This window comes from Scophthalmus maximus, chromosome 14, assembly GCF_022379125.1.
Source record: "Scophthalmus maximus strain ysfricsl-2021 chromosome 14, ASM2237912v1, whole genome shotgun sequence".
In the NCBI taxonomy this organism is placed as follows: Eukaryota; Metazoa; Chordata; class Actinopteri; order Pleuronectiformes; family Scophthalmidae; genus Scophthalmus; species Scophthalmus maximus.
In genome coordinates, this window is record NC_061528.1 from 14222745 (window position 1) to 14235197 (window position 12453).

The 12453-nt window shown below is 41.3% G+C and overlaps 2 protein-coding genes across 3 annotated transcripts in view; one reads left to right on the top strand and one right to left on the bottom strand.

The window, feature by feature from the left end:
* The window catches only part of LOC118282502 (ephrin type-A receptor 6-like), a 291167-nt gene that overhangs the window by 35496 nt on the left and 243218 nt on the right, over positions 1–12453 (top strand). The window lies entirely within an intron of this gene.
* Positions 208–7540, bottom strand: stx19 (syntaxin 19). 2 transcript variants are annotated; one of them, XM_035603623.2, is made up of 6 exons: positions 7304–7540; positions 4372–4659; positions 3978–4214; positions 2920–3132; positions 2559–2725; positions 208–2322 (listed from the first exon to the last, which is right to left on the bottom strand). In XM_035603623.2, exons 2-6 carry the CDS (start codon positions 4591–4593, stop codon positions 2253–2255), a joined length of 909 nt encoding a protein of 302 aa, XP_035459516.1. In that variant the 5' UTR covers positions 4594–4659; positions 7304–7540; the 3' UTR covers positions 208–2252. The 2 variants fall into 2 exon arrangements, with proteins under 2 accessions (XP_035459516.1, XP_035459515.1); XM_035603622.2 differs by having other exon boundaries at positions 1312–2725; positions 7304–7536.

The following is a 12453-nucleotide window of genomic DNA, read 5'->3' on the forward strand; positions in this document are numbered from 1 at the left end:
CCATTTTTTCTCTGCGGTAGTTGCAATCCATATGCTGCAAATTCCTGCGTGAAGACACATGAGTCGGTATTATATTTTCTAGTGTCAACTTTAGGCATAATCATGCGACAAGTGTCTTACCTGTGACACGGTGTCTAATGCCCTAAGATAACAAGACTTTCAAATAGGAAACTACATTTAAAAAAATGGGCTCAGGCAGAAACCAAACAGATTTTGTCGTTTAATATTGTTTCTTTTCTGATGTTATGGAGCAGATGCAAGAAAAACTTGATCATTATGTAATGGATATATAAATTGCATGTGCTGCACTATATCAAGAGAAAGTTCTCCTTTTCTTTCTTGATTTATTCTTCAGTCAGGCTGTTTGTTTTGAGGCTGACTGAAGTCACTGAGGGTGAAATCTTAATGTCTATTTTTAACTCCAAAAAACGTTCATGCTGAGGATTTATGTTTTCAAGCATGTGACTTGCCTTATTGATAGTTATGCGGTTTAATAGTTGTTGTTTTTTTACGTTAAGTGATAACCTGCTTTTTAAGTGGCAATTATCTCAGTGAACACTGGATGGCATTGTTGCTGTTCAGGAACCCTGCAATTTGCAGCAGTGCCTTATTTCCCCTCTCTGGGTCTGAGGGGAGACAAAGAGGACGCCACATGTGTGGCATCAGTAATGTCTTGTTCTCTGATTTAAATATTTGGGATTTAAATACTTGATGTACTTATGTCATGTCTTTCAAAATGTTATTCTAGTCAGAGTGAGACTGATGCAAGACACAGAATAATGAGCAGAGGTTTCCAGTCAGAAAGCAGAAGTCACCAAACACCGCACCGCTCGCACTTCACTCTTGACTCCTCTATAAGATCGCAGGGACGAGTGAAAAAGCACCACGTTCACCTGCATTTTCAGTTCCTGATGAGATGATTACCCTTACTCACAATTATTATGTCATTTCTTCTTTTGCAACTTTACGGTGTGCGTAAAGCGAGCGTATGCTTTTAATTAGTGTCTGCACCTCGGAGTAATGCGTCTCAAAAGAAGACTGCTCAACAGAGGTGGGTCTCGCTTTCCATCTGCTTGAGGTGGAGTGGTTCTGTTTACAAACTGCGAGAACACACACTTTCTGTCTGGCAGATATCCCGCAGCAGCAGACAAACCCGATTTTCCAGTCTGGCTTTGGCACACCCACTCCACCTTTATTGTGTCCCGGACACCAGACACCGTGGGTCAGCGGGACATCACCGGCACTGCCGATGGGAGGCTGGTTTTTTAGGCCCTATGCCGAGTGAGATCAACGGAATGAAGTGGCTGTTTCTCCTCAAATAAAACCCTGATTTATTCTACGTTATTAATTAGCCGGGAAAATGAGAGGGTGTCTTCAACTCGACATTAAGCGAAAGGTAAAGCAAGAGGTGATTAGCTGTGAAAAGGTGTGAGCGTGTTCAACATTTATACAGCATATTCAGTCTGAATTAGAGGAAACTCCCTCAAACAAGCTGTGGCCCTTTTTCGTAACAAAATCAAATCAATAACAGTGATGCTTATGGCTGCTATGTAACCAGTAGCTCCAATAGAAATTCTGAATAGCCTCTCCACAATACAAAACATCATGAGTTAAATATGTCCTGAAATGTAAGACTTCAAATCTTGCATCTTATTTCTTTTCTTTTCTTTTAAACAACTGACTTCTGTGTGTTTCTGCAGTTTTGTCATCGTGACAGGAATATTTTTGATCAAGGCTTGTTATTCAGAGTTTATTTGAATTCCCACCTCTGTGAAACTGAATAAATAATTATGTTTTTTTTTCATCGGAAAAATGATCTTTTCTGATGAGACTTTGAAATGCAAATGAGAATAATGACAAATTGTAAAACATCAGTATGGGGACCACAAAAGACGACTATGCGGCAACTCGACGTTACACGTTCATTTGTGCCGAAAACGAGAGAAATGATAGACTGAGTAAACGTAAAGTGCATATACTGTATAAATATAACTGTGTCATTAACGAGAGCTCCTGTGGCACGAAAAAAGAAGATGAGAGCCTCCTTTGGAAAAAAAAAAAAAAAAAAAAGATTGTGAAAGAGCAGTCTTTGCTGATCTTGCAGTGCGAGAGGCAGTCATCTCCCCTTGTTTGTGACCTCTGTCAGTTGACAGTGAAGGTCTCCAATAAGCAGCAGTGTTGGTGAGTAGTACTCACTGAACTGTCTCTTCCAATAGCGGTCGCTTCACATCCTGTTGAAAGAAACACGCGCCTCAAATACCAATTCTAGTCCTTCCACCTAATTGTTTTCCATGCTCTGCTGAATCTGTCTTCGCTGATGCTCTGTTCGAAAAAAAAAAAAAAAAAAAAAATTGTAGAGCCACAACCTTCGCTTGAATGGTATTTGAGTCCAGTGTTGCTCATTCCTAACAGGTAAGTGAGACTCATGGAATACAATTTAAAATATATAAATATTTGGAATGCCCATTGAGGTAAAGCGCTATGCATGTTACAAGCAGCATCTCCAGGGAGGGCAGCAGCAGCAGCACAGCTGTCGAATTGGGTTCTTCTTCTTATACCTGGCCGCCAGCTTGAATTTCTCACGAGATGCTGCCACAAAGTCCTGAGTCCTCTCCACGTTGGTCTGGATGTGTTCGATGTAGGCCCCTTGTTCCTCCACCAGCATGAAAATGTCCATGAACAGGTCCCTCAGCTCCTTCATATTGTTCTCCAGACTCAACAGTTCCTGTCAGCAGTGAAAGGATTACGGGGATTAATACTGTAGATTAAAGGGACATTAGTCAGAGGATGAGGGTGGTTGCGGAGACAATTGGAGGACGTACGGTCAATGAGGCAACGGACTCACTAATTTGGGAATTAGAATGATTTAGGTGTTTTGAAAGAAAAGCTCATACATGACAGGTCTGCTGCTGCTCTTACCTTATGTCGCTGTTCGATCTCAGACAGTTGCGACCGCGTGATTCTGGCGTCATTCAGCAGGTTCTCATTGAAAACCTCCCATTTTCCCGTGGCAACCATCTCATTTACCTCCTCCTCCGCCACATCCCTCCCCGATACCTCCAGCTGCCGGATGATAAAGTCCTTACAGCGCTCCTGCTTTGTCAGCAGACCTTCGTTATACTGCAGCATTACCTGAACATAATTATAGCAATTATAGCAAAAAAAGAAAAAGGAAAAGAGAGAGAATGGAAAAAAAAGAGTGGGAGGGGAAAGGAGAAATGAGAACATATTTTGAGTCCCATCTTTCTTAGTATAAGCATAATCCGTCTGTGCTTCCTTGGCCCTCGTGGCTCCAGTGGTACCACAGCAAAAGATAGTGTACTGCACAATCCATTCATTGTGCATTTTAGTGTAGAAAGACAAGACGTGACTTGATCCAACAGTTAAGTGGTTCCAATTTCTGGTCCGGGAATAGCTGTATAATTTCACTTCATTTTACTCATGTGTTAGTGTGTGATTATGAATAAAAGGACGAATTTTCTTATTCTTATGCTGGGAAAACTATCAATTAAGATCCATTAAAAACCAGCGTATCGACAGAGAGGGAAAGAAAGTGTTGTCTCAAGTGTCGGTGAAGGAGGTCATTCCTGCCCACGGCCATCAGACTCGTCTACCTCCGCCAGGCCTCTGCTCACTGAACTGGACTAAATGTAATCTTATTTCTAAGCACACTTATATACTGCACGATGCCCTCTGTACATAGCTCTATTACAATACATGCTCTGCATTTTTATATTTATTTCAATAGACTTAGTTTTTATGCTGCACCTGTTTTAACTACTGTCTAAATCACTTCTACTTTCTACTGTGACCTCTGTACATAGTACTATTACGTTACTTGCTTTTTTTCTTGCTTCATTTTGTACTTTTTTGACATTGTCTCTTGCTGTATGGCAGCTATGACAGATTAATTTCTCCCTGGGGATTAATAAAGTCATCTATCTATCCATCCATCCATCCAGAAATATATTCCCTACCTGCTGAAATTTGCGGTACAGCGCTGCGTGCTGGCAGCGTTGTATTCTCGATGTAACAGCAGTTGGTCCCTGCTGGTCCTCGCTTCTTTGGACTTGTTTTGAAAGGGCATCCAGACGCCGGTGGAGGCTTTCAGCCTGGAGCTTTATGTCTCGAGTAATGCTGCTTTCTTTCTTCATCACACTGAAACGACGCATGGTTGCCACCAGGGTCCTTTGCTGCTGGGTGAACTTCAGGATCTGTTTGTCGTTGAGATCAGACAGAACATTGGTACAGCACACATTTTGACCATCAATGAAAGGGAAAAACTTAATTTTGATCGAAAAAAAAGTCGAAAAATTCATTATACAATAGTTCTTATAATTTGAAAAAAAAGATATATATTTATATATTTACCTCTGTCTCCAGCACTGTGATTGCATCTCGAATTTGTTGGGCCTCAGACAAGAAGTTCTCAATGATTGGCTCCTCCTCAAACACCACGGCCTGTTGCGTTATCACCTCGACCACCACAGAGTCGTCATTATCACCCTCCGCTGAGAGAGGGTTCGTGTTCTCACTCGCTGACCCAGAAAACTCTTGAGCCCTCTGCTGCAGCTCTTCCAAGCGATCCCTCATTGTGGAAGAGCCCTCCGCTCACTCCCCGGGATAAGTTGTTTATAGTATATACAGTTGTTGTCAATGCTGAAAAAAAGAAATCACATCAAACTTTAATCATTCCTGTTGGAGAATTGGGTCTTTGCAGAAGACAATAACAACAAGGGGTAAAGCAGGGAGGACAGAGAAGACTGACGCCAAAGTGGAGGACAGATAAAACTCATACTGAACTGGATGTGTCAAGTAGAGGTTGTAGAAAATAAAGGGATGCACTCATTGAGATGGTCTTAAGTTAATATCTCACTCATTACTTTGTAGCATATGGTAATTAGATTTTTCTCTTTGGTAACTGAGATTTCTGTTTGGTTTGTGAAATTCAGCTATCAAATTACAGTTACTCATTCCAGTAAGGCTCCCTATACTTCCAGGAAATGGATGGGAGGTTGATTTTGTCTTTGCCTGCAACATGGGTTAGAGGCGGAGGTAGGCTGTGTCCTTTCAACTGGCCATCCAACCTCTGGTAAGACTTCATCCGGGTACAAGATAAGATAAGATAAGATAAACCTTTACTAGTCCCACTGTGGGGAAATTTGGCTCTTGTTGTATTTCTGAGCGACCCTCATGCCATGGATGTAAGGACCGAATGGGACCAGCAAGACTAAGCCAACATTTTCTGTTGATAGTCAGTAAATATCGCTAAATGTTGGACCGCGAGCTGCTTTTAAACAGGAATGTCCTGTTTTCTACATAAATACACACAATGAAGGTGTGAGATCTTTGGAGCTGTAAATATGTACACATGGTGGGCTGACTGAAAGAACAGCAAAGAACAAAATATCAAATTTTGTTCGTGTAATTATTGTGATTACTTTTTTATCGATCACATCGAGTACCTTGTCCCACACTGCTGGTGAAAGCATTTCACCTGCTAATACTGAGCTATGTGCACATTGTATTCACATGTACTTTGGTACAGTAGAGAAAAGCATATCCATCAATTGATATTTATCGTGCTTTGCCCCAATGACCCTAGCTCCAGTAATAACTCCATTACACTATAATTATGGAGAATGTAACGGAGAATGTACACTTCCAAATGGCATCAGACTGATGCACAGACTATTAATGAAATGTACATATAAATTAAACAGCATTAAACATATATTTCACACACATAGTGTGCATTTAACAGTGAATATGATATGGGAGCTCCATGTATGTATTCAGTGTTAGTGATGAACTAGGTATGTGTTGGAGGAACCCTGTCTCCTAGAAAGCACATTTATATACAATTCATTTGCTGTTTCAGTTATGTTTTGAGGGAACTACAGTTGCTGCCAGGTTTATTTTTGGTAATATCTAGTACAGTATTTCTTGTCTAATCCAGAATGTGGTTAGTGAACATTTATAGGGAATTAACATTTTGCAACTTAAGACATATTGTATGTTTTGTAACCAAAAAAACCCAACAACTTGTAACAACACGTTCAGTTAAAAGTACCTGCTTTAACTGTGTTCTGTGCCATGTCCGGTGTGAATAAAGGCCAAATAAGTGTTTGTTTATACCACTGTAAATGCAACAGCCCTGACATGAGCATAACTCAGCCAGATCTGCACTCTGCTGAACACTGAGGGGGTATTTTTAACTCAACATGAGAAACAACAACAGCAGGAGATGAACGGGCAGAAAAGTTTAACTGCAGCATCAGTCAAATTGACTCAAGTTCATTTTCCCATGAGAACCAAGCGGGATGTTTGTGTTTGTGCTCACACTCGAGCAAAAAACAAAAGCATAAGAACGAATACCAGGCTGTCTGGCCTCTTAAGTAATGACAAGTAGGAAAAGTGACCTTGATAAACACATCAACTACAAGAACAAGAAGACACAATATGTCAGATTCGACTGTCGTTTCTCAAATGTGGAAATGCAATCATTGCTAAAGACTGATTTGTCTTTCAAGCTTTACCTCCAGCATGATGATATCTGCCAAAGTTGAAGTAAACAAGTGATGATTAAAACTTTGAAAAACCAAATCTGATTCCCTAAATGCTTTTGACAAGTGATGTGCATTCAACCACATATTTCTATGCATTCAAGTGGGCATACCAACATTTTGAAAGTTCCTCTGGAACACAGGGATTTGGGTTTTGGCTCTAAAAATAATCTTTTGAAGGCACATGATTGTGGGGGGGGGGGGAGCTGCTGAGAAATGGAGCATTTCAAATCACAGACTATCCCTTCCTGGATTGGTTTCAAAAAGCAAAAGACGCTAAGGTCTGTGTTCATGTGTGTGTCAGTAAGTGCTGCAACGATTACAAACTTCCAAGAAGTAAAATTATGGAAAGTATATTTTGTTTTCTGGCCTTATCCCCCCACCCCAAACCTGCCCAGCCCAGAGCTGATTAAAAAAAATAGCTCAGAGGATTTGGGAGCACATTCTCCTGTGTAAGAACCCGGGAGAAAGTGGAGCGTAGTTCAAGGGGAAGTCTAGCCTCTCTCTCGCTCTCTCTGTGATTGAACGCTGTGTTCTCTGAAATAACCAAACATTTTCTTCCCAGAGTCCATCTGCTGCCCTGTCTGTGTTTCTGAAGGAAATGTTGTGTTGACATTTTCTCATGTCCATGCAGGTGGAAAAGAGGAGTGTTGTAATTTTATCACAGTAATATCTGAACTCGTCATTCAACTTTGCCAAAAGTAACTGCTTAATTCAGTTTGAAATGAGGATTTTACCTTAATGTTGTTCAAGCTCCATCACACGTCTGTCTGATGAGTATTCCCACACATGTGAACCAAGGCAGCACTTTTTTGACACCATCATGCGATCCTCAGAACTCCTCACCTCCACCTGGTGCATCGTCGGCTGCGCACTACAGGTCTGAAAGCTCGGTGACTGTTATGCCACCAGCTGTTTTTTTTAGCACAGTTAGACTCACAAGCAGGGAAAGTTGTGAGGAAGTCTGGTTGGAGTCAGTTGCAAGCACCTCCCCTCCTTTTGAGAAAGGCCTCGGCATGGCCAATAGGAAAGGAGAAGAGTAAAGGCTCATTTGGTTATCTACAGAAATGAGAGGTGACGTGATTAAGTAAATGAGGAGGGGGGGGGGACTGCATGGGGCGCACAAGGAGTTTATAAATCCTACCCTCAGGCTTATTCCTGGACAGGGAAATAGAACAGAGCAAATAGAAGTGTTTGGTAGTACAATGCTGAGGCCAAACAATGAGGATTGTGGTTAGGGTGTCAACTAGGGCATTGGGTTTCTGATCCGCAAAGTGAATTTCTATGTGTAGGTTTCTGGGGTAAGCCCTCCTGGTCTGGGGGTATTGTACTTCTTAGGCTCCAGTAACTCCACTGAGTACTTTTGACAGATTTCAACTGACAAACCCCCGAAAAACCCAGGCGCCTTTTGAACATGGGAAGGGACACAGTCACTCTCTGCTGTGCAGCACAAAAACAGCAAAGCTGTTTGAAGTGTGGTGTCAGAGGCAGAGGGGAGAGACAAGTTTTGAGAATGAGAAAGAGTTTGCTGGCAACAATTGACTTCAGTCTCCATCACTTGATACTTTGGATGGTGGCTGCAGAATTTCATTAACTGTGGGGTGAAAACCCTCAAAGAGCCTTGAAAAACGTCATCGTGTTAGTTTGGGGGTTTAGTAGAGTTCATTCTGCCACGGTTTGAACATGTTTCCTGACACAAGGATATTTATTCCCAACCAAAACAAGACCATTCAATCATTTAACTAAAGCTTGAAAAATCACCACACAGGAATGATGAGTGTTGGTGCTTCTGTGCAAAAAAAATTAAAAGCGCATTAACCATATGATGACACTGCAAAACGCCGTTAGTTAAGTTTTATCTGTGTTGTACCAGATGCCGCTCCACGCCTGTAATAACATCGCAGCTGGGTGTTAACTGTCCGTAATGGCAAGATATTATGACAACACAGCAAAACTGGTTTTCGCTAGTGTTAGAATTCACCCACATCAGTGTCACGGGAACAAGCGAACTGTCCTGTAGGTGAATCTGTTTCCTGTAGCTGATCAGTCGTCCATTATTTGTCTTGATTCTCCTCTCAGAGGCACCGATGATAGAGAATAGGATGAATGGGATTCTCCCTCTCACACGTCGTCTCACAATCACAAGCTTCACAAACCAGCTTGAAACCAATTTGATCTCATGTCAATATGTTTAATTGTTTCTACTTGTGCGTACATACATAGAATGTAAATGGGATTTGACAGAACAACAACACTGGAAAAAAACCCTCAAAGTATTGCAGAGGCACTTATTCCCCAAGGTCACAAGCATCTCGCGCGTGCCTCCTCACTGGCAGTAAACTTGATGCCTCCAACAAGCACTTCCAATCAAATGCTTTAAGCGTGTTCAGATTGTTTCTACCAACTTCACTGAAGGGGTTGGAATTTGTTAGCAGCTTAACAGAAAGCGTTGCCAGAGAGACTCAACACAGGGCACAACGATTTGCTCCACCAAAACAAAGTGGGATATTCAAGATGCCCTACTTTTTTAACGGACTTAATAACTTCATGTGAGGAAACTTACACAATAATTGCCCAGCTCTGTACTTCCCCTCAGCTTTGAGAAGTCTTTCAGCACCTTTCAGACCTTTTTTTTTGGGGGGGGGGGGGGGGTATTTATTTATATATGAATGAAAATGAAAAGTAGCTCCAATAAACACACTGTACTCTACCAGCCCGATTGCACCAATCAAGACTAAAACAGAGCTAAGATGGAATCATGAATCCAGATCAATACTAACATTCCTCGTAGTGCTGCACATTTAAATAAGCAACTGTCATCACGTCCTATGAACGTCCTTCTTGTTTATTTAATATCTTTTTTATTATCTCTTGTTTTATCATGAAGGTACATGAGAAACATTTTCTCTGTGTCAACATCTATGACTCTATTTATCCATAAGTTAGATTGCGTCTATTATCCGCATGATTGTTTCTGTGTAAATGGATGTGTTGTGACAAAGGTGAGGGTTGTTCATAAAAAACAACGGAACAAAACATTTTCCGGCATATTCACTGCTTTAATCATCATAATTGAAGATCAATAATAAAAAAAACATTTGCAAGAAGGTAATCTCATATCTGGTAAACTGTATTTGCAAACAATTGTACGACAAACTCTGCCGTACGTGGTAAAAATAACCATATCGACCGTTTCCTAAAATAGTGCCTCTACCGGTGACCAATACCTTTTTAGCCTGAGAGCATTGGGGGCTTTAAACGGATGTTTAATGAGCTTGTAAAGGCAAGGGTGAGGGTTAGCGAGACATGGCAGAGAATAAGCACGATTACTTTACAGCATATAATAAATCCATTTAAATACACAAACTTGACAGACTTACCAGGTCCACCGCTGACCACGACCGCTAGATGTCTGCGATCTTAAAAAACGACCACAAACGTCGTAAGACACTGCTTCAAAAACAAGGACTGTCACAATTATCTCCATATTTCTCCTGTCATGAAGTGGCCAATAAGTAAATAAATGAGTAAAAAAGAATGAATGCCGCTATAAGTCATTGGTAAAATACACATTATTCCTACATTACTTATACGCTTGGAACTAAACATTTATATCACAAATTGCTTTAGAAACATTAAAATGCAACAGAAATAGGTCTCCGTTAGTGCAAGATGAATGTTTTGAAAAAAGCATTATTAGTGTAATTTCCACTGCTGTGCAGGGGAGTCATTTATTGACATACCAAAGAGAAGTAAGAGTCAGACCAGCTGAATAGAAATGACTGGTGGCATGAAAGAGAGCAGAGACTACAAAGAACAGACAGCACTTTCTCTTACATAAGCAGACGTTTTAGAAAATACCTGTTGAAGAAATGAGGTGAAAAGCATTATGAATGCAGTGCCTCCTTGGTGTTTCATCTCTTGTACAGCTGGTGTAAAAGAGCGCATCAGGTTGTCTTGGTCATTGTCCTATCGTGTAGAGTTTGTCTCACAATATAGCCGTTGGACAGCTCTCTGGGTATTACTGTAATTGAACCAATGTCAGAAGCGGCGCTTTGCTATTCCTCACTGCAGGGTCCGGGGAGAGATAGAGAGACAGTGAAGGGAGGCGAGACAACAACTCCCAAGCAGCCTCTCGGCCACAACCTTGAGAGTGATATTTCAACATTGCCAGAGAAAATATGCAGTGTTTTCTCTCTGAGGGGAGTAAGAGCAAGAAGGATTAGATGAAACTGATACGGAACTGGAGGCCTATACTAGTTCTGACACAGTAATACTCTTGGCCACGTTTGGTGTAATACTCGTGGCCATTTTGATGTTGCAGAATGAAAATAGACATCCAAAAAAAGTGTTGTGTCAGGGTGGAAAGCCTCTGAGACGAGCAGTTGTATCAACCAACCGTCACTGAAGTTCTCCACCGAGAGCCAGAATAATTAAATAAGGACAGATTTTAATGCGGCGACACCCCCAAAGCTCCTGAGCAAAACCTGAAACATGACAACAAACAGACTTTTCTTCTTGCAGCTGCTTTGTAAGGAATTTGTGTAAGCATGATCCATGTTATAAACTTGGAAGTACAAACAGCCACTGAGGACCGTCCATCATTACATGAAGGGATGAAACGACGGCACAATGTTTGACTTTTATCAACAACAAAAAAGAAAAAATGTATCCGCCTGATATATGGGTCATACACGGGGAGTACGAAGGAAAGGAGAAAGAGGAGATAAATGAGTGAGGGGAGAGAGACGGTCAGGGGGGTAAAGATAATGAGGTCAAAACCATTGTCATTAAGCCAACCAGAAAGATTGATACTGAGGTCGCTGGCCTTGCCTACTAAAATGAGGCAATCAGAGATCTGGATATTAAATGTCTCCTTTGGGCACTGAGATTGTGCCTATAGGGTCATTTAGGTGCAGATTTACAGTTGAGCAGCAAAACAATTTATTTGCTAACCCTGCCCCAAAAGTCCCAGTGCTACACAAGCCTCAGGCTGTTCACCTTTTTTACCTACAGTATATCTTCTTAAACTCACAGCTCCATCCAAAGACACGGGAATCCATGTGGTGGGAGCAAATCATGCACTTTTATAAGTGCAAATAATCATGAACCATAGGGGACAAGCCTGTCTTACCAGGCAAGTTAATTCGAACAAGTAATTCATGTGCCCAACAGGTGTTGGTTAAGCGAGCTTAAGAATCCCCATTTTGAAATCAGGTTGAATCATGCACCAGACGAGAATCATCGTAGATATTCTTCTCTCTAATCTCACGCATGCACACACCACAAGATTTGGAAAAACATTTGATTGAATCAGGGTTAAATCGGCCCAGAATTCCAGGAGTGTGAGACCATTTTTAGGGAAAGTGTAAATTTGATAGATGCTAGAACAGCTATCAAAAGTGAAATCTTCTTCAAATGAGGGTTTTTGTTAGTGCCGACATCTCGACACAAGTGGGCGAGGTTTATCTCGAGATGCGGACGGAAGTGACTTTTGTAAACAACTAAGACCGCCGCTGATGAACGAGCATTTGACTAAAACTGCCACTGATTCACAGACATTGTGGAATCATCATCAGGCATCTGTTGACATCTTTGCTTCGCTAAACAGACGTCACATGATTCGTCTGCTTCCGTTGGTAACGCCTCTTGGAAATCGAAGATGAACCGAGAGGTCCCAGACTAATACATATTTGAATATTAGTATGGCTACGCGAGGCAATCTCTAGACTGGTGCGAGAAGTGAATGATGGGAAAAACCAAACACTGTCAGTTGTCTTGGAATGGGCAGTCCAATCACTAGGTGTCCCTGCTGAGTATGTCTGAATGAATAAAAATAATACAATATTACTCCTAAATATTGGTTTAATCAAAAATGGTTTTCATT

Bases quoted from the DNA above. Each gene is read 5' to 3' on its own strand.
- stx19 (XM_035603623.2), bottom strand. From the start codon at position 4,593: ATGAGGGATCGCTTGGAAGAGCTGCAGCAGAGGGCTCAAGAGTTTTCT. The intron at 2,726-2,919 runs GTAAGAGCAGCA...CACTGCTGACAG, and splicing joins AGATCGAACAGCGACATAAG to GAACTGTTGAGTCTGGAGAA. The intron at 2,323-2,558 runs GTATAAGAAGAA...TTTTTCGAACAG, and splicing joins AAATTCAAGCTGGCGGCCAG to AGCATCAGCGAAGACAGATT.